At 36.2% G+C, this 23,494-nt stretch overlaps 1 protein-coding gene across 1 annotated transcript in view; it reads right to left on the bottom strand.

Moving 5' to 3' along the window:
- RpS3A (ribosomal protein S3A) overlaps positions 1–23,494 on the bottom strand; it is a 44,096-nt gene that overhangs the window by 8,908 nt on the left and 11,694 nt on the right. Inside the window, exons 2-4 of the mRNA XM_090379729.1 lie at positions 17,384–17,487; positions 6,381–6,568; positions 2,271–2,396 (exon numbers count right to left, since the gene is read on the bottom strand). Of these exons, the coding sequence (XP_090235855.1) occupies positions 2,271–2,396; positions 6,381–6,568; positions 17,384–17,487 (418 nt within the window). The remainder of the gene's footprint in view (positions 1–2,270; positions 2,397–6,380; positions 6,569–17,383; positions 17,488–23,494) is intronic.

Below are 23,494 nucleotides of genomic sequence, written 5' to 3'. Positions count from 1 at the left end.
ATCTATTCCACAGCTGTCTTTCCTCAATTTGAATTTATGCCCCCTTAGGTTTGTAATCTGAACAAGCAGAAGAATCCCACCCATGCCGACATTCTACTTTATGGCCATATTAGGAAGAACACCAATATAAATGATTTCATGAGACCCCCTATGAAATAAATTGTGGAATAAAAAAAGCACCCTAAGACAAACTGATTATTCAGAACTTGAAAATGGATTAACCTAGGCATTTTCCACATGGTATGGAAGAGGAGCAATCCAATTACATTGTTCCAAATACATTTTACTCCAATATTGGAGGATTGAAGCAGTAAAACCTGTGTTTAGTCTCCAGCATCCTCCCCCAACCCATGTGCTGATACTAATACTAACACTAGGTGGTAGATGATTCTCATCAACCAATGCAATACCACCACCACTTTACTTATTGTAGGTTTGAAGTGGGGAAACCCATGTTTAGTCTCCAAAACAAAGTTTCGGCGTCCCCTAGACCAGGGGTGGCCAATGAGTCGATCAAGATCAGAATGAATTTTAAATATACAGTCATCCCTTGATTTGTGCAATGAAATTTTTGAGATGGTAGATCGCTGCACATTTTGAAGAAAAAAAGTAGATCGCATCACAAATTAAGTTGGCCACTCCTGTCCTAGACCATCTTGTTCAATCCATGCATGGTACTAAGTACTACAGGTTTTGACCTTTCATGTTTACGGTTCTCATAAAAAAAAAAAAGGAGCTCTGCACATATCTAATATAAACATTTTGACAATTTTCCTCCCCTTATCACAGAATAAGCCTTTACCCAATAGTGTTTTGCAATAAAGGCTGTCAATAACATATTGAAAGGCCCATGGGGATATTCTGAACTATCTACAAACATGGTATCAGGATTTCTCAACTTCTGAATGGAGTTGTGTAGTGCTGATGGTCCACCCTTGGGTGGATAAGATTTATTTTGAGGTAAATGAGATCTGAATTTAGCCCTCCCTCTCTCTATATGTGCATTATAATTAATAGTATTTTAAAATTTTCTCCTGTTTTCAATGAATTAATATAAATAACAAGCAACTTTTTCTTTTTACTGCTGCAAGGCATGAAATCCTGTGGTTTTTAATAACATTTTCCAAGTCCAAACTAAATTTATAAGCAGATGACTTTACTCGATAAAACAGCAAATAATTTTTTCTAGCAATTTTGATAGCTTACGCTGCTCAAACAAAGGTGAGTTTAATCATGCTATTAAATATGCAATTTGCATCAGGTGATCCTGAAATTACCCAGGGAGCTACTAGTTTAATTTTTCTAATTCACCTGCAGTGGCAGCATATTTTGAGATTATAAATGCATGTAGTTGGAAATAAATTGTAATGTATACTCTCATCTGTTTTCCATTAAGTCATTTTAAATGAATCCTTCCATCCAGGATAGATAAAATTTTTTTGGGTAGTGAGTTTTCTAAATTGTTTACAAAAGGCAGATGGACCCAGAAAAGGTTGAATAGCACTGGTGCAGTTCATAATTCAACATTATTTAGGATTAATGCCAAAGATGATTTTAGATGACTGAGTTTTTTCAAGTTCTGAACCTTCATGCATTCTACAGAAATTTTCTTTGGAGTAAGATCAAGTACCAAGTAGCTTCATCTTAGAAAAAAAGAATATGTGATAAAAGAATGGCCTATGTCAGCATCACCTTCCTAAGCCGTCCAGTTTCATTTGTTAAATTATACATAATTGTTCGATTTTTTTATAAGGCAGGGTTTGTCAGCTCTGCACCCAACCCGGAGGACCAGGATATCTCTATTCGCCTGTCTCTTCACCTTTGACCTGTTCGGCTTGGGAGGCCCTACCTAGTGTTAGTATTATATTATTATTAGTACTACCATGCATGGGCTGAAGGAGATGGGGGATGCCGGAAACTGCTCGAGACTAAACATGGATTTCACCACTTCAAGCCTCCAAATAAGCAAAGTAGTGGGTGGTGGTATTGATGAGTCATCTACCACCTCAGGCAGTACCATACCATTCATGTTATAAAAGTGGGCCATACTACCCTATATTTACATCATACTTACTGCATGGTAGTATCAACCCTGTGGCTACTTGAAACTTTTCACTCACCTCATTGAAGCACTAAATTCACAATCAGATCTTTCACTGCAGTTATTACTGAGCTGTAAAAATGCTATTTTAATGATAGCAATATGAATTATTCTTGTGACTATTTATAAGTTTATAAATCTACATTTACTGAGTCAACAAACATCTTACCTGTGTGTGTTGTGCATAACAAGTCTTTTTCACTTGGTTTGCCCATTTTTTGGTAAATCCAATACAAAACATGCGAAGCAAATAACCATCAGTAGTCCTTGCATCAACATTAGCTTCAATTAATGTCTGAAAAAATCATAACAATATTCAGTTTTATTATGCAACAGAAATAAATATTACATTCTTAAAGCTGTAGTTAGCTGTGGACCTTTCTCATGGATAGTAAGAGGTGAAGCAAGGAGTACAATGTTGATGAATAGCTAATTAAGAATGGAATAACCTCAATTCCTAATAGTATGATATAGAATAATACTTATTAGGATAATTCATGTTATAGTACCACACAGATGAACAAAATAAAAACAAATACAACATCCACAGCAACGATTGGCAAGACATTTATCAATTTGGGGAATCACTTTGGTAATCCACCACTGGAATTCTCATGTTCCAAATGCATGAAAGTTAAGTGAAAACTTTTATTGTAAAAGGAAAGGAAACATTTAGTTAGAAAGCCATTTCTGTGAAATGGTTTACATGCTGCATAAACACTATATGGTTTTAATAATATATTCGATAGCACATTATTATGCTTGCAAACAAGTTTTAAATTTCCCATTTATATTTTATAATTGTAACTTGTATTTTCATTTTCAGCAGTATTAGTTTTTTTTGCTTTTTTTAATATGCAAAAGACAGCATTTTTTATATATTCAAAATTGTTTAAAATTACATAAGTACTGTAATCCATTAAAAAAGGAAGAAATATTGGTACACTGCAAGAAAAATTTAAAAAATAAATAAAATAAAAAAGCCAGAAACAAAACAAAGCCGGGCACTTATCAAGTTTTACACATCTGTATATGTAATGAACAGTGGCACGACTGTTGCCAGGTTAAAAGTAGTGCAATAATAAGGCACAGTAAAACAGTTTGTTCTGCAGTGAGGAATGAGACCACTGCATTTACCAAGGCAGCTTAAATTCTAATGGCAACAAAATCAGTGGAGAGGACTTAAAAATCACATCTCTCAATTTCTTAAAGATTAAAATAGCACAACCACCAATAGAAATAGTTTATTTTAGATACACTAATAATTTTTTTAAAATTATTAAAATATATTATAACCTTTATATTTAGTAAAAATAAAGATGGAGCCAGTAATAATTTAAATATAGTAAAAATAAAGGCCACTTGAATGCAGCATTGTAATTCAACATACAGCAACCATAAGAAAATTGCTTTGGTAGTTTTCATCCTCAAACAATTATATTGGTGGCTGGACGTTGGATGTTACAAATTGCAAATATTACAGGAGAGCCAATTTAATGGGAATGCAATAAAAGCTACATAGTTGTCAAGGAAATCTCACATCCAACGTTGTTCCATTGTAATAAACGTTTTCCAACAAAGGAAAAAAAAAAGAAATAGAATTTTTTTTAAATTTTTAATAAAAACACAGAGGAAAGTTTAATATTGTCCACAATTACATTGAACACTTACATTAGAATTCGATAAAAAAACATCGAATTAAGTGAAATGAAATTTAAAAAATCAAAATTAAAAATCAGAAATAGCACACACATCAGATCCGAACATTAAAATCGGATATTCTCATGCACTTGGAATATTTTCATAAAACTCGCGGTGTGTAGGGTCCATTTGGTATTTTGTCATGTCCATAAGATCTTTCTTTTTCACTTTTGAGATTGGAAGAGGGGCTGAGTATAATAGTGTTAGTTCACGGTACTTAATCACCTTTGGTTTCACTGGGAAAACAGGGTCATGGTGCTATGGCCTCAACATGTTGTGTCTCTCTCTCTTAAGTTGAGAGTAACTGGGTCATCTTCAACCACACGTACTGAGTGGCCTGGCCGACTTCAAATGATCATTTTCAGTGATCATGAAAGGCCTGTTTATCTTGGCTTTCGCAATGACTGACTTCCAGTCTGAAGGGACAAGAGGTTTGGCCTTTTTTTTAGCACGCTCAATAAGTGCAAAGTCCCTGTCACGGGGCAAAAAACTGTGCCCCGTGATTAAAAATTTTTTATGTATCTCAGTGAAGTAACATAATGATATCAAGTACCAGTACAACAATGATGTTCCAGTTGTTATTCTGACCCGTGCAGTGGTCAGACCACACAATCAGTTTTCTTTCTTGGCCAATGGGTAGAGGCTCGTATGATGAGGTCACATTTTAATATGCACGATCCAATTTCTTTAGATCCACGCTTGGCTAAGCTTTTATGCCATAAGAGCATGTTAGCCTGATTTTCTGTCATATTGTGGATGCACAGGTTGTACGTCGAATATTGGCACCGATAGTAATATCAGAGTGCATTAACATGGGCGTAAATAAAACCTGTTGTAATTCAATGCAAAGTGTGACGAAATTCACATTTTTTGAATCATTGGCAAGGGTTTTATATGCTTGGTCAGCCTTCGTGTGATAAGACTTTCTTGTTCAATCTTATTCCGCTCTTCTTCGTTGTGAGCTAGGATCAGGCGGGCACAGTTTTTATCACACTGTTTGCAAGTATCTGACACCATGGTGCACCAAATCGCAAATTGAACTCCCTTTTGAAATTTTTCTGTACTTTGTGGAATTTGCAGGACTTTCAGGGTACTTTTCTTGAAACAGGCGATACATTTTAGTTAATGTTTAAGTCAGGGCTCAAAAAAAGTTTTGATGAAACATTTCTACTGTAGTGACTAACTTCAGTCGGGAAAGAAGCAATATGCTCTCTGATATTCGAGTTTACAGCTGCATCAACAGCGTGTGGACGGCTGAAATGCAATCCCCTTTTATCTTTCAGTGCAACCTCCCTGTCTTTCATTTTTTGTTGTAATATCTGTACTCGTCTCAGGGAGATAGTAAATGCATTGCACAATGTCTTCTGGCAAACAGGCTTCCCATTGAGACTATAATCAAAACCAGCCAATCGTGTTGAAGTCGAATCTGTTTTATTTGGACGTCTTCTTTTTGGCTCTCGTAAGGTAATTAACTTGAGCAGCAAAAGGGTTTGTTCATTGTAACTTACCTCGTGAAACTGTCGGAATAAATCGAGCACCCGTGGAAGGGTGAGATCACTGCACCCTGACTTCTTGCACTTTGCTAAACAACCTCGAGGACTGGACGGTGGCTTTTTATCCAGAACAACTTTTCCCATACGCCGATTCACGTAACTTTTACCACTGTCTTTCAAACATTTACGCTTTTTGTCTTTCCACTCCGCGATGTTCAACACCCGTTTCCGGTTGTTAATACTGTCTAAATCACTATTAGATACCTGCATTTTAGCAACAAACTTGCCAGAACTGAAACCAAAATGAATTGTAACCTCTGGCTCACTGTTACACATCCAACGTTGCTCCACAACCTGAAATCGAGACAAGCGCTCTTTAAACCGATTTATCACTATCTACCGGTGAGTTTGAGAACTAAAACTTTACACATTCCGATTCAGCAAGTCACAACCAACGTTATTCCACAAAAAAAAAAAAAAAATACTTTGCCAAAATAGTCACATCCAACATTGTTCCAGCCATCAATTCAATTAACAGAGATTGCTTTCCATAGATTTCCAATGCCACAAATTAATTGTAAGTTAAATGTTGCATTTTTAATGGAGAAAACAATGAAGACTTTTCTTGAAAGGTACCAAGAGTTACAGCTGGGCAGACAATCAGATTCCCAAGCACTTGCTGACCTCTTAAGGCACTTGGTGTGAGCCACACTTTTTGGGGAACAGAGCAGCAGAACTCTCACAGAAGGTATATAAATCCAGAGCTACAGCAAGAAACAACTACATGCATATGTGTATCTATATGAATGCATGTACACACTGGCCAGTTTATAAGGTACACTGATCTAATAGCAAGTAGCACCATATTTATCCCTCAGAACAGCCTCAAGTCATTTAGGTGTGGGCTTCACAGGGATGCTGACCCATGGTAATCACATCCCAGAGTTTACCTCAGGATGCACAGCAGCAGGTTCCTGCCATGAACAGCTTGTTCTACCTCACCACACAAGTGATCAACCATTAATAAAAGTAAGTAACAGTACATAACACAAACCCAATGCCAATTTAAAATCTAATAAACTCACCTGCCATTTTTTTACCATTGACCTCAATTTGTCAGTGGTTAAATCCATCCCATGGAAATTTGTTAAAACATTCCTCCCCTGAACTTCTTCAGCAATGAGTCTAAACTTCCTATGTGTAATTTCATCATTTTGAAGATCTGCCAATGATATTTCAAACACACGTCCTTTCAAACCCTCAGAGGCAATTCCTAAAAATAAAAGATAGAACCTTGAAGCTGCAATCATACCAATAATTTTTTTTTTCTTTGTGGTAACCTCAAGCATGAAAGGCACCTGGGCCCATACAATACAAGGTTAAGATTTGTCAACACTATACTAATTTTTATAAATGGTAATTTCTCAAGTTTATAAAGAGAAAGACCTTCAAAAGAACAAAATTAGATGGGAACATGTCAATTAATGCATGCCGTACATTACATTTCAGGCATGTTAGCAAATAGTAGTGGTTCGTGATTTATAACAAAATTGTGGAATTTTTATTTATCCAAATTTAAATTTGGGATGGCTTGACAAATCTTTTTAAAAGACCAAAATATAAAATTTCACGAAAATCTGTCCACCAGGAGTCAAGTTTTTACATGTAGATCAATGAACGGACATGAAGACAACAGGTACATTATGCATATATCATATATATGCTAACATGACTAAAAACGAAGTGCAAAAACCTCATCACGCTTGGAGTTAAAAACTGCAAATGGATGTTGCCTACCTTGGTGCACATGTTTAGATGAGCTTAGAAGAAAGAATTAGATGCTAATTCAGAAGAACAGTGCCCATGGAAATATCTGTAGAAAAACCAACTTTGTAAGAGAAGGATCACTAATTAACCTGATTGCTCTCTATCAGACAGAATAGTTTCGGGGGGGGGGGGGGGGGGGGGGGACCATCCCAGAGATAAGTATTCCCTGGTAGTAAAGATTTGTAAAGTTAGCACCACTATTATTGAGCAAAACAGAAAGTACAGTTTCTGATGCAGAGGTGTCTGTGACATGCAAATGTCAAGGAAAGTTAAAGTCAGAGTTAACCCTAGTAAAGATGTCTTTTTTTTTTTTTTTTTATGTGAACCCCAAACACGAGAGGTATTAGAACCTATAGTACTTAGTACCGTGCTTGGGTTGGAGGTTGAGAAGACGAAAGAAGATATTTGTTGACATTGGACTTGAACTTCTGTAGATTGTAATTTTCAGGAAATACGTATGAAGGAAGGTTGTTCCAGAAAACGGCAGTTGAATGAATAAATGAGGAAGATGAAAAGTTGGTTCTGTGGGTTTGAAGTTGAACAGTAAATGGATGTTGGCTGGTGGCGGCACGTGTTCGGACTGTTTTGAAAGAGAGAGCGGGAATTATAGAAGCCAATTCAGAAGAACAGTGCCCATGTCTGAACAAAAAATCCACTTTTGGACATGAATTTATATTTCACTAACAATATACAACTTTTTTTTTATTGATTAACAAATAAATATATATATTTTTTAAAGTAAACATCGTGCATAACTGCAACAGTTTTTTATTATAATTTTGTAACCTAAGTGGTCATAATGGTTGATTTTCATAAATTTATAAGTTTCATAAAAAAATTAATTTTATTCAATGATAAATGTTTATATTGAAGAATAGTAATAATGTAATCTCCTTCTGCAACCACAGATTTGTTCCATTGTGCCTGCTGCTGATCAAAACATTTTTGCAAGTCTTTTGTGAATGCTTTCATATGTCATGTTTGACAGGTTTTCTTGAATCTGCTAGAACAGTTTTCCATTCGAGTCCTATTTTAATTTTGGGAATAGTCAAGTTGCATGGTACAAAATCAGGTTAGAATCAGGCATGAATGTTTCTGTTGATCAAACATTGCTGGATAGTAAGTGACATGTGATGCATTACATTGTTGGTGGGGGACTAACCACTGTCATTTGTTGGATCATTTAAGCAGATTGTCTCTCACAACTGTTTTAAAACTTCTTGACAATAGTCTGCACTAACAGTGACACCTTGTGGAAAATATTCTTATATCATCCTCCTATCAAAAAATGCAATCACCATTATTATCTTCATGTGATTTTGACACTTTCCACTGGGAGTGCTGAACCATGGTCTAGGTTAGGGATGGAGAACCTTATTACGTTGCAAGGCCATATTTTATTTAACCAAGATACTATTAGGCCGAATGCTGAAAATTAAATATATACAAAAAAATTATATTTTTGTAGGCATATTTACAATTTTAATTAGTCTGTTATTGTATGAGGAATTTAAACAAAAAAAATAGCAAAGACATTTATTTGTTTAGCAAAGATGATAACAAAACTAAAAATTGATGAAATTAAATAACAATATACATAAAATTTACCTTAAAAATATTTTGAATTTGGTGTTATGTCATGAAATAAAAGGCAGATTTTGCATTTGAGAGAAATAGACAAAAGGCCACAACTGGTACCCAACCCCAGTCTGGGTTACATCCACACACGTGAGACTTATCACCTGTTAACATTTGTTAAAAACATAAGATCTGACACACAGCTTGCTTGAACAAACTTACCACATGCCCAAATCCTCAGTCAAAATGGTTAGTTAGTTAGTTATTTGGTTTTTAGGAGCATTAGCAACTAAGGCCATATTGCTCCGGGAATATGCGGTGGTCATTCGCTGACCTTTCCGCATCCTCCGTATTTGGTGGTGACGGGCTCGAACCCCGGTCTAATCAAGAAGCGTGTGCTACGCACTGCTGCTCCTTCCCACCTGGCTACGGAGGCGCCCAGTCAAAATGGTCTGAACTAAACAAGTGTGTGTGGTGGTGGGGGGGGGGGGGGGTTTGGGGCTCTCTAGAAATTTCTCAATTGGTCAGTCATTGATCTGATCAAATTATATGAACTTCATCAATGTTTCGACCATTCGAACATTGACAGGTGACCAATTCTTTATTTATCTTCATGTGAAAAATTTTTCTTCTTTTTTTGTCATAGCATTATCTCTGCAAACTGTAACAAGCATTTCACGGGTTTCAAGATTATACCAAAATTCAGTACATATAACAAATGAGAAAACAAGCATTCACTCAAAGCTGCTTTCCACTAAACCAGTGCATAGCAAGTTATGTGCTAGGCTGTACGCTTACAACGACGTCCTTTGAACTTCCTATGTGCAAGCTCAAAGGATGTTGTAAGCCTACTCATAATCCTTTAGTTACCACTGTGCTAAAAAATTATAAGATCATCCAAATTTTTTTTATGGTAAATAATTCTATGACAATTCAGCTACTACTGTTATGCTATATTAGTAGTAGCAAAATGATGCAAGAAAAGCATGCTTATACAGCATCAGCAATTAAAAATTAAAAAAAAAAAAAAAAAATTATACCTGCTTCATCTGCTTATCTATTCTGATAATCTGCTTCCACCTAGTGTTGTAGTGGAATGAACTTATATCAAATCACTAAGCAGGTTTATCGAAACAACCACTCTGTCCAAAAGTCAATATCCATGCATGTATCCCTCAACCATCCACTCCCAATTTAAATTTGTGTCCCATCATGTGATGTCCGAGAAAGAGTAGGATGCCAGCCTTAAGCATTTTAATCAGGTCTCTGAACCGGTGCCTAGTTTCCAGAAGGTGTAATTTACAGAATTCAAGTCCTCTGTCCTATTTCTTCATAAGAGTACCTTTTATGCTCTTGACTAATCTTGTTGCCTTTCTCACAACCTGCCTAGGAGGCTTCCACACCTGTACGCAGTACTCAAGATGCAACTTAATTATTACTTAGGTCAGCTTGTGGGATTCACTGATAGAAAGCCATGAGCTGTCCTAGCTGCCTCTCTGCACTGTTCAGCGCTTTATGTCAGCCTGTGCAACTAGTTCTAAGTATTTTTCATTCTCTACTATTCTGAGTTTGGTACTTCCCAAATGGTATGTTATTATGGTACATTAAACCTCAATTGCTACTTTTCAGTGCACACTTTATCCAAGTCTTGTTGGTACAGCATACTGTAACATTGTAGTATTAAAATAAAATGTATAAGGCATTTAACAGAACAGATTTGAAATTGCATCTTCTACCACAAGGCAGCAATACAAGTAGTTTTTGACCTTTTTTTTTAATAATGGCACCTTTAAGTAATTATTTTATTTTGTGACACCTCCACCTCTATTCAACTTTCCACCTGTTAGATATGATTCGTGTGTGTGTGTAACATAAAAAAAAAAATATGTTATGATATATATATATATATATATATATATATAAATACAAAATGGCCTCCATAGCCAAGTGGTCAGGAGCGGGAGTGCTGTGGTACATACTCTTTGAGTAGACCGGGGTTCAAGCCCCTGACTGCTAAATATGGTCGATCTGCCAACCTCTGGACCAGCATGGCAGATTATGGTCCATTTCTCTCAGCATGAATTGTTAAGGAGGCTTCCATCGGGTTGGTAATGGCTGCAGTTTACCTTTTTTATATACACCTAATTCTGTTTTTGCACAAATTTTTTTAAACGAATTTATTTGTGGCATATTAGTATCATTTCTATATTGCACGCACCAATAGATTAGTGTGATTATTAGCTATTTATTAGAGTTATAACTAGTGTGTGCATTTTGAAATGCGTGCTTTTTGTTTACCAATGTGTACGTCTAGGTATCTATGAATCATCAACGTTTTTATTGAATTTGGTGCACATCTACGGTATTCGTGAATTGTATCTTCGAAAGACATTTAGTAGTAAGCTCTATTTCAAAGTGAAAGAATCTTTAGCGAAATTTGTGCACATATAAATTTATTAATTTTGCTGATAGTCAATAAATTGTAAGTTTACAAATTTTTCATACTTTTTTTATTAATTATAACTGAGATATTTTTCGGTAGCCCTTATATAAGGTCGAATAATTCGCCTATTACCAAAATGAAAAGGAAAGCGATTTCTTTGGAACTTAAAATTCAAATTTTAGATCGTCTTGCAACTGGACAAGGGGCTACGTCTGTAGGAAAGCATTTTGGTGTACATGAAGCTACCGTAAGAACTATTAAGAAAAATGAAGCTGCAATTAGGAAGTCGGTATGCTCTAGAACAAAAGTAAGTGTTAATTCATCATCATATACAAGAGATATTGTCAAGGAAAAAATGGAAAAGGCTCTAGTAATATGGATAGAAGATGAGTCACAAAAAAGAGTACCAGTAGATGGAAATGCCATCAAGCAAACAGCACTAAGAATTTACAGACAGATTAAAGAAAAGGAGCCAAGCACTACATCTCAGTTAAACAGAAAGTATGAATTTTCTGCAAGTACAGGTTGGATGATAGGGTTTCTTGAAAGGAATGCTCTTCCTAATATAAAAATTAAAGGTGAAACTGCATCTGCAGATGAACCGGCCACTAAAGTATTCCCGCAGGAACTTGCAAAAATTATTGAAGACGGAGGATACACTCCTGATCAAGTGTGGAATGCAGATGAAACTGGTTTCTTCTGGAAACGAATGCCAAACAGAACGTATGTAGCCAAATCACAGAAAACTGCTAAGGATCGTGTGACCTTGTTATTTTCCTCCAACGCTTCAGGAGATCGTATGTTGAAACCACTGCTGGTAAATCGAGCCCTAAACCCACGTTCAATGAAAGGTGTAGATATCAATAAACTGCATGTTCACTGGATGTCAAACAAGAAGGCCTGGGTGACAACTGCTATCTTTACAGAATGGTTCAACAAATGTTTCGCCCCAGAAGTCAGATGTTATATGAATTTGAAAGGTCTCGAATTTAAAGTTCTTCTGATTTCTTGACAATGCACCCGGCCATCCTGTCTTGGAACACCCAAACATACAAATTTTATTTCTGCCACCTAATACTACATCTTTGATACAACCGCCAGACCGAGGTATAATTGCGACAATTAAAACATACTACGTAAAAGGAACGTTCTAACACGTTTTGGACAAACTGAATGATGAAACACTAACAGTCATTAATGTGTGGAAGAAATTCTCAATTATGGATTGTATCAATCAAGTTCGATCAGCGTTAACTGAATTAAAACCAGCAACTTTAAATGCGTGTTGGAAAGCGGTTTGGCCACAATGGGTAAAAAGCAAAGATCACATCATCCCTAATACAAACCGAATTTCCCAACATCATTACAATGGCACACAAAATTGGTGGAGAAGGATTCGATGATCTATCGTTTGAAGATATTGATGAATTGTTAACCGACAAAGCCCTAAGCGAAGATGAAATATTAGAGGTTGTCCTTGGGACTCCTTATCCCACAGAACGTAGTGATAATGAAGAAAATGATCCTGTTCTAAATGCAGATTTAATAAAAGAAGGTCTGGAACTGGCCAGAAAATTAGGTAATCATTTTGTCAAACATGACCCTAATGAGGAACGCGCTGGGAAGTTTCAACGTGAACTGAAGTTGTTGACAGCCTCTTACAGAGAATTATATAACGGCCTAACCAAAACACGAACACAACGATTAATAACTGAATTCGTTCGTAAAAACCGGTGAAACATCAGCACCAGAGGAGACTCGTGCTGATTTTTCTCAAGAGATCACAGAAAGAATTTCATAATAGAGAAAGAAGACCATGTCCACAACACTTCTAGTGATATTCCAGTCGTACGCAAACGTATGCGCCGTTTATTATCAGAAAGTGAAAATGAATAAAATCTTGTTATGTGTAAAACAGATTTTTTTTTGTTCATGAAGAATTTTTTTCATTTCATATGCATACAAATTTACTTTAATACATTTTCATTACATATTATTACATGTGTATTTTGTTGAAATAAAATAATAAGCTTAAAACGAATATTTTTATGTGTTTTTTTTTAATTATTTTTAGTGATTTTTTAGATCCGGAACCAATCGTCTTTCCTTCCATAAATACAATGTCTTTTTTTACACGAATTTTTTTACACGTATTTTTCAGGAACGTATCTATCGTGTAAAAACAGAATTAGGTGTATATACAAAAGTTAACCGCAATGTAATATTGTATGAATGAAACTTATCTTCTATAATGTTAGGTATTTTGTATTTTATTTTATTTTATTTTGGAATTGTAAATAGAATGATAAGTTGACATATGTAAATACAGTAAGTGTCGCTATAGTGATCACGTGTGAAAATTGAATTTTGATTCAAATAAGCAAAAATCGATGAATATTATCCACAGGCTATAAAAATAAACACAAAGCACAAATTCGCACTTTATTACCAATTAAATGATGGGTGAAAATTGGAAGAATCCACAAGCTTAGCAAAATAAAAATAAATTTATTTTTATTTTGCTAACACATATGTAGCTTAATTGATATACATATTAATTAAACATAACACTTTGTAATATGATTATAATTTTAAAGTCACTTATTTTAGATTGCTTTAAATTATCACTACAAAGTCTACAGATTTTTCAATATTGTATAACAGTCTATATTCACAATCCCTTGCACCAGTTTCTTCCAAAGCTCTCCTCAGGACAGCTATAGCTTCATGAGTTGCCGTTTTTGTAACTGGAATTCATTCTGGTTCATCTTCATTTTCCTCCTCTACAAAATTATCAGTAACAGACGGAGCAATTTCCTCTTCTTCCGTTAAAGCTGTAGTACCTATCTGTTTATAACAGATTGTACAAACAAAAAGGCCCAATAAACAGAAAACTGCAAATTGTTTTTGTTTTATGGTTGCAACCTCTAGAAATGTGCTTTAGAAAAACATCACAGAGGCATTCAAAATTGATTCTTATAGCTGAAGATGTGATTCTAATAAACCATAAAGTGTAGTATATTTTATTGATTTGAATCAGTTCTTTGGAATTTGATTCTCTAAAGTGGCTGATTCTAATAACCAGTGATCACTATAACTGGCACTTACTCTACTATCATTATGGTTAATGGAACACAATAAGCATGTACCTTTTTTATAATGAAATAAATATATAAATTTAAAAAAAATATGTTTAAGTCACTTAAACCCACGTGGCAGCCTAGAATGTTGTGGCACCCTGGTTGAAAACCACTGAGCTATACAAAGAACATAATCTAATATATTATAATACAGAAGGTAAAGTACTGTCCTCTATCCAAATTATTTTTCAGATTATGCTATGACTTCTTTATTTGCCACATCTTACCACACCTTGGTTTGCTATGCCCTCCTTCACATTACCCACAACAGACAATTACTTTATTTAAAACTTACATATAATCACCTAATCCAAAATTAATAATTATTACAATTACTCAGATAAAATTGGAACTTCCTCCCAAACTACTGTTATTTATAAATCACAGCATAACACTGGCTGATTGCTAGTTACTATATATTCATGTGTGAATATCTTTTCATTGATATAGAGGTTCAAAACATTGGGTTCCATATAGATTACCAGAACTGTCCCATGAAGGTGTACCCAACAAAAATTAAAATGCATACTGTGATATATATGTAACACATAAGAGGGCATTTGAAAAGTTCATGGCCTGGGCATGAAGGATTTATCTGAGGAGTGTGGTAATGTTACCTTTACTTACTTTTCAACATAGACCCCTTTGGAGTCAATCACTTGTGCCATTGATGATGCTATGTGTTGATTCCAGTTGAAAAGAAATTTTCCCTTGGGCCTCCAGGAATGAATCCACTGCAGCTAGTTAGTTAGATAGTTATATGGTTTTTAGGAGCATTAGCAACTAAGGCCATATTGCTCCGGGATATGCGGTGGTCATTCCCTGACCTTTCCGCACCCTTCGTATTTGGTGGTGACAGGCTCAGACCCCGGTCTAATCAAGAAGCGTGTGCTATGCACTGCTGCTCCTTCCCACCTGGCTACGGAGGTGCCTTCCACTGCAGCAATTATGCCACTGTCAGTAGGCAAATGGATGCCAGCCATGCACTTTTTCAAATTAGGAAATATATTAAAGTTTAATGGTGCTATCCCCATATCTGCTGAATATGGGGATTTTGGTCCAAGGTTTCAAGCCACACCCACACATTGCAATGACAGACTTGTGAGCAGGCATGTTGTCCTGGTGGAACAAGACTCCTTTGCTGAGTTTTCCTTGGATTTGTCTTTGTTTTCAAGCAAATACCTCACAAGGGTCTTATCCGTAGCCGAGTGGGCAGGAGCGGGAGTGCAGTAGCACACGTTCTTTGAGTAGACCGGGGTTCAAGCCCCTAACTGCTGAATACGGTCGATCTGCCAACCCGCACTGGACCAGCGTGGCAGATTATGGTCCATTTCCCTCAGCATAAAAAGTTGAGGAGGCTTCCATCCTGCAGTGGGTTAATAATGGCTGCACTTTACTTTTTTTACTTTTACCTCACAAGGTCTGAATAATATATCCCTGTGAATGTCTGGCCTTTCTGAAGGTTTCCATCTAAAAACATTCCACCAGCATCCCAAAAAACCAATACCATCACCTTGCCAGCAAAAGTAAAACTTTGCTTTCTTTGGAGGGGAAGAAGAGCTGTGTTTCCACTGTTTGGACCGCTCCTTTGTCTCTGGCTGAAAGTGACAGACCCACATCTCATCCACAGTCACAAACCTTGCAAGGAAACTTGCTGGATCTGCTTGAAAACAATGCAAATGATCACTTGACTTGACAACTCTTGTGTTTTTGATCTGCTATCAACAACTTGAGGATGCCTCTTTCTAGTGAGAACCTCTACTATTATATATCATACAAATATTTAGAAGAGACACTCAAGATGCTGGCAATGTACTGAACTGCAACTCGTCGATCATTCCATCACCAGTTCATGCACGCTGTCCACAGCTTCTGGAGTGATGGATGTAGCAGGTCATCTACCAGGCTCTCCCTGCCACATTTAAATTCTGGTCTTTAAATTCACATTTAAACCCACCAAGTCTCATATATGTCCATCATGGACATATATGAGACTTGGTGGGTTACTATTTGAAGTGTTACATTAAGTTTGGAAAATTTTAACACTGTACCACTACCTTTTCATACTCGGGCCACAAACTTTTCAATTGTGCGTCCCACATATTTTATAAAATATGCAATAGTACACACAATTTCTAATGCATAACTAGAAATTAAGGCAAAATTCATTGCTTTTTTTTCTAATTCTGAATTTAACAGCAAAGCTTATTATTATTATTGTAATTATTTAGTATTTTTTATTATTATTTTTATTATTTTTTTGTAAAAAAGATGGAGAAAAAAAATGTTAGGTTGGTTGAATGGAGAAGGGGTGAAAAAGACAGTCTTCACTGTAAATCCAGAGGGCTGGCAGCTATAAATATCTGAGAAGTAATAATTTGTGCAGAACAAGGTTTCATAAAATGGAAAGTAGAATACAGTATATACATTAGCAAAACTACAGATAAGACAGATCATTAACCTAGAGGAGGAAGAGTGAAAGAAAGAAAAAAACGTTGGGGAACTATGGTATTACTTTAGAAGTTAGAAGACAGACATTCACCATTACATGCACTGCATGGTAAAAATAAACTAGCTATCCATATGCAAAAATTGGAATGCAGACTGGACCATAAAACGAGAGCCTGTTTAGAAGGCTTTAACTGAAAGCCATAAAAATGCTTGAAACCTGTCCAGAGACAAAGTAACACAAGACAAGATATTATATTGCCAATGGATTAATGATGGACTCCATATCTGGCAGTTGCTGACTACACAGAAAATGTTTGCCCACTAGCAGGTTTTTAAACTGCCTCTGCCAATGTATGCCAGAATTACAACCAGCAATTATGAAATAGATATACAAGGGAAAATGCCACGACAAAAAAAATCTCAATATGGAGCTTTTACTATGTATTTAGCTTTTGTTAATTGACAGACTGGTTTATCTCACTGCAATTTTACATAACTGCTATGAAATATTGTTTTCAAACTGGTATCATGATTTATATTGACAGATATCTTTTTTCTGATAAAAAAATCAACTTTGCATACAACAAAACATTAAAAAACTAGGAATTATTACACAAAAGGAATATTTTAGTAAATAAATAAAACTTACTTGTGCCCTGTGTTTTGTTGACTAAAGTTTTCCCAACGTTTCGAACACTAAACATTGCAGGAGCTTTAACGTCATACCAATCTTTTCTTGTGAAAGGATCGACTCTATAATAAACAAACATAAATAACAAAATGTTTTAATTACAGCTATCAAGATTGACACAATAAAAATCTGCAAAATAACACTCCACTGATGCTTAAAAACGTTATTCCCTTTAGTGTTTAGAATTAAAATCAAGTTACTTTCAAGGGGCTAAGTAACAGCTAAACAGTTTGCTATATCTAATAACCAAAAAAATTCTACTGGATTATAATGGGCTGAAGTATAACATTCTTTAAAATTCACCAATCCCATTCATACTGCAGTGGTGCCAGGTGTTCTGTCTCTGTTGTGCAGCTAATATTAAATTGGCTACTTTGGTAAATAATACTACCATATTTGGCATCTAATACTAAATTGGCTAATTGGTAAATAATATAGCACACCTTAAGAACAGTATGGGTGAACCTTCAAATCCAGAAGTCCATTATCGAGCACCAATCATTTTTCAAATACATTTAGGAAAATGAAAAACGTCAAGTAAACCACCAGAGAATCAGCAAAATTAATTCTCAGAATGGTCATTTGACAAAGCAAGATGTTACAAGTGACTATGCAGGGTGGAGATTATCTTAAATTTAAGTCATTATTAGGCTTCACTCAGTGCTGCTGTTGTAAAATTAGCAGACAGTATACTCTATAAATGTTACGAAAAGTAGAGCGTATACTCTGCATATCAGGTTTATTAATCGAATTACAGAAGGTATACAGCACATACGTGTGTGTACATGGTATATATATTAAAAATAATAAAACTATAAGTATTGCCTGAGAATCAAATTCTAATAAATTTATTTTTTAATTTTCAGTAAATATTTCAATAATATAATTTTTTTTAAGTCTTTCAAAAACCAGAAGGTATACACTATTCACTTTAAAAATTCAGAGGGTATACGGTGTATACCTGCATATACCCTCCACTAATATTGAAATATTAGTTAGATAACACTACCCGACAATCTTTTTTTGCCGTCATATCTCTGGAACGTAAGTTGGTTATTCTGAACAAAATGAATGTCCTGATTATGAAAATATCAATCTTTTACTTCTGTCATGTCTACATCAAAAGATACGTGCATTTTTTAAATTCCTTGTTTTTATACAATATCAATTGTAATTATTACACACAATAAATGTTACTTAGACATGTTTCTCACTCAATGATTTCCTTTTATGCTCCAGATTGCCTTCCCATTTAAGGAACCAACAGTAATCTCCCATCATGCCAGAGTTCCAGCGACATTAGTATCGTTTTTCCATTGCAGTTATGTCCTGCTGGAAGCGCTCTCCTTGTTCACTGACATCTGCTAAGTTTTCAGGAAAGAAATCCAGATGGGAATGAAGGAAATGCATTTTCAATGACATTTGGCACCCCCATGTTCTTGTAACATTTCAGCACGTTTGTCACCAGTTGCTCGTAGTTTTCTTCTTTTCTCTTTCCGAGGAATCCATGTACCACAGCCTTGAAATATCTCCATGCAACCAGTTCAATATCATTCAGGTTTCTTTGAAATTCATCTTTTAGGAGCTTTCTTAAATTTGAGGACCTAAGAAAATTCCTTCCTTCAGCTTTGTATGAGATAAATTTGGAAACATTTTCAGTAAATAAGTGAATCCTCTGCTATCTTTATCCAATGCCTCAGTGAAATTCTTAATCAGCAAAATACAAATCAACAGTGGGTCCACTGTTGTTTTGTATATTTATCAATGATACTGATAAAGGTATATCAGGCTTAATGTCGAAGTTTGCAGATGATACAAAGGTTGACAGGGTTGTTAATTACAGTAATGGCAGTGTGCTACTGCAACAGGATCTAGATAATTTGGGCAGATGGGCTAAGAAGTGGCAACTGAAGTTTAACCTTGACAAATGCAAAGTACTGCATATGGGTAGAAGTAACCCCAGAGAAACGTACCAACTATGTGGTACTACACTTAAGGTGGTAGAAATTGAAAAAAACCTGGGAGTAATTGTGCAGTCAGATATGAAGTTTTCTGAGCAATGCAGACAGGCTGCCAGGGCAGGTCATGGGGTTTTGTCAATGATATATAGGAATTTTGCTAGCAGGGAGAAGGAGGTGATTGTCCCTCTGTATAAGGCAATGGTCAGGCCACGCCTTGAGTACTGCGTACGGGTCTGGAGGCCTCATTTTAGGAAAGATGTAGATTTACTTGAGCGTGTACAGAGAAGGGCAACAAGTTTGGTGAGGGGAATGAAGGGATCCTCTTACCAAGAGAGGCTAAGTTCTGCAAACTGCAGTGGCTGGAGACTAGGCACTTGCATGGTGATCTGAGGTGTATAAGGCCTTGAATGGGTTGAGCACGCTGAATTCTGATGGGATCCTTCCACTTGTTCAGATTACGAACCTAAGGGGGCATAAATTCAAATTAAGAAAGGACAGATGTAGAATAGATGTGTGGAAATTTGCCTTTAGCCAGCGGGTGGTTAATTGCTGGAACAAACTTCCATCTGTCGTTGTGGAAGTTGATAGGTTGAATAAATTTAAGGAGGAACTGGACAGGCATTTGGAGGGAATGGTGTGATTTTTTTTTTTGGCTGATGCTGCATAAGCTCATACACTTGCTTTCTTGCATCACATGCCACTACTACTACTATCAGTCTAAGCTTGATGTGTAAAGGAGGAAGAAAAACCATTTGTAGATCAACCAATGGAACATACTTTACATTGCTTTTGCCAGGAATATATTCATCTCTCTTGTCCTAGTGTTGTATGACGTAGTGTTTGGCTGTTGTACGAATATCCCACAAACACAGGAAACAACAGTATTTAGTGAAACCACCTTGCAACCCAACAAGCAGCCCAATCACTCTGAGATCACCACAAATATTCCGACCATAGTCATTGTAACGTATAGCAGCAAGAATCTGGGACATACTATCGTAAGTTTCTTTCAGGCCAACAGCATGAACAAGGGGAATTGATGGTAAAGTATTTCCATTATGAAGCAATATTGCTTTCAAACTTAGCTTTGATGCATCAATGAAAAATGCCATTCAGAGGTATTGTGATCAATGTTCAGTTCGTGCATAAGCCCAACGCCTTCTTTGCAGACACACACGTTGTTTTTCCCTTGCAAAATATCTTGAAAACTCTTCATTTTGCTTACAGTAAACTGTTTGTACTGATCAGAGACTTGGGCTTAATTCAGCTTCTCTTTGGTTAAGCCCAAGTCTCTGATCAAGTCGCTTAATTCTTCTTGTTCAATGTAGTGTGGGGCCTTTTCTTTTTCTGGCTCGTAGTCCAAATCATGTGAAGTACGAGGTTCCGCAACATCTGGTAAAATGATTTCTTCTGTACCTTCATCACTACTTCCAATATCCCAAGATTTTGGTGGCACAGGTACCGGCAGTTCTTTACCGTGTGGCACTGGCCTAATTGCTGATGGGATATTTGGATATTTGATGCAGTGCTTGCTCTTTTTGGAAATATCTTTTATTTTTGTCATGCAGAAATAGCAGTTCTTGAAATGATTATTGGGCTCGCGCCACACCATAGGGATGGCAAAAGTAATGATCTCAGCTTGCCATATAAGCACAGCCTTAAATTCGTTGTACAAGTAATACAACAGGTATGTGGAGCCCGATTTTTTTCTTAGTCACCGATCTTGCAGCCGAAGTACAATGAATATGCAACTTTTGTGACATTGTATATTTTCTTTTCTTCTGAGTTTTTGGTGTTAAAAAGTGTCCACAAACATAGAAGTTGTCTGGGTGATTTATGCAAGTTCTGTGCTTTGTTTTCTCCATTTTAACGATGTATCAACCTAAAAACAGTAAAAGCAATTGGTAAATTTGAACAGAAGGTGAATTCTTGTATCATAGTTTATCATACACTATACAGGGTGTCTCAAAAATACATGGCAAAACTTCAGGAATGAGTTTCTCATATGCAGACAATAAAAATATTTTATATCAACATAATTCCGGAAATGCTTTGTTCCAGAGTTATTAACCAGAATGTCGTATCTCCCACAGGTGATTTCCTTCATCACAAGGTACTGACAGAATCTGGTGGTTTTCCATTCCGACCATGTACTCAAATCAGGAGCAAGTGGATATGCACTTTATGTACGCAGGGTAATCTGCTGGTGACAAGGCCTGTACCCGTTGTAGATGGTAAGGATACAGTTGGTGTTCTCACAACACTCTCCAAATAGTTGAACGTTAAACAGCCAGTTGCATTACTATTCTGCATGTGCTGATTCCAGGAGTGGCGTGTTGTTGTTGTTATTTGGTTTTTAGGAGCATTAGCAACTAAGGCCATATTGCTCCGGGGATATGTGGTGGTCATTCCCTGACCTTTCCACATCCTCTGTATTTGGTGGTCACGGGCTCGAAGCCCAGTCTAATCAAGAAGCGTGTGCCCACCTGCCTACGGAGGCACCTGAGTGGCATGCAGAACATCCAAAATCTCTACTTCGGGAATCGTAGATCTTGAGTCGTCCTCTGTCGGCAGCACGAGGTGTAAAGGTCCTGTGTTCACAAAGGCGGCGATGGATACCTTCAAACATTTTCCTGCCTGGACATCTTCGTTCGGGAAACCTTTCGGGGTACAAACGACGAGCCTCCAGAGCATTGCTATCTGCCAAAGCGTACATAAAGTGCATATCCACTTGCTCCTGATTTGAGTACATGGTTGGAATGGAAAACCACCAGGTTCTGTCAGTACCATGTGATGAAGGAAATCACCTGCGAAGGATAAGACATTCCGGTTAATAACTTGGGAACAAAACATTTCCGGAACTATGTTGATATAAAATATTTTTATTGTCTACATATGAGGAACTCATTCCTGAAGTTATGACATGTATTTTTGAGACTCCCTGTATATTGAACAGTTGAATGGTGTAATAAACTTAATAAAAATACTGACTTGTCTGGAAAAGTGCATCAAAATCAAATTATACTATATTGCAAGAACAGTAATGTATTTGCTTAACTTTTAGCCCAATAAACAAAACCAACCAGAAGTTAATAAGTTCAAAAATTGTACTTCAAACAGTAATGATATCTTTGTACAGAATCCAGTTATCTATCTATATCTTAAAACTGAGACGTGATAGGAAATTTTTATGATTGATTTTAAATTCTATGCATAAAACTTGATCAGAAACAACCATTAATTTACTGGAGGTAAAAATCATGTTGGGCAGTGTAATGGATAGTTGCTAATCATGAACAAGATTGGCAACTCTGTGATAATAAGCAACAGATTACTCAATTTGAATTTTGCAATTTGTACATGAAGCATTTGATTGAGATACCCATTAACTAATGCATGCTCTTAAAATGCTTTTGTAAACAATATGAATCAGCAAAGTTCACCCATTTGTATTTGCTAACATGCTGCTTAAAAGAAAATTAAGTACACAAGAGGACTATGGCTTTTCAAAGTGCACACAGGTCATAATAATACAGTGTAATGGTTGTATTATCAAATGCCTGACTGGAACTTCAATGTAGTACGTCTCAGATTTTTTTTTTTTTTTTTTTTGTTAATAGTTGTTGGCGCATCAGCTTCTGTGGCCATAATGCACCTCCCAAGGTTTTTGCACTACTCTGATCCAAGCCCGAGGATCAGAGTAGTGCCTGGTCGGCGTATGTCCCAGATTCTTGATATATGAAACCTTTCACTTTTACGATCTTTTACTGAGCGACTTAAGAGGTCAAGTATACAACAGCTCAAACAGGCATAGAAAGCATAATGGTGTACAGAGTTGCATACTGTCTTCATGTGCAAGAGCACTCTTTGTACCACTCTTCACATTCTTTAAATTTGGTAATAAATGACACAGCAAGTTGTGTTGAATCCATGTCATTTTTTTGATATTGTACAGCATCTTTACACCCTTTTTCTCGCCATCTCCACAAAGGTGGAATGTTTTAAAGCAATATGTTAAAAGGATTAACCTTAAAAGCACTTAGTGATACAAGGGCCAGTTGTCTGGAAGCACTAAAACCATTGAGATACTAAGTGGAAGAAGTAACTG

The sequence above is a fragment of the Mastigoproctus giganteus genome, chromosome 1 (genome assembly GCF_048544385.1).
Source record: "Mastigoproctus giganteus isolate SK-2022 chromosome 1, ASM4854438v1, whole genome shotgun sequence".
NCBI lineage: Eukaryota > Metazoa > Arthropoda > Arachnida > Uropygi > Thelyphonidae > Mastigoproctus > Mastigoproctus giganteus.
This window is presented reverse-complemented; position numbering and strand designations above follow the sequence as displayed.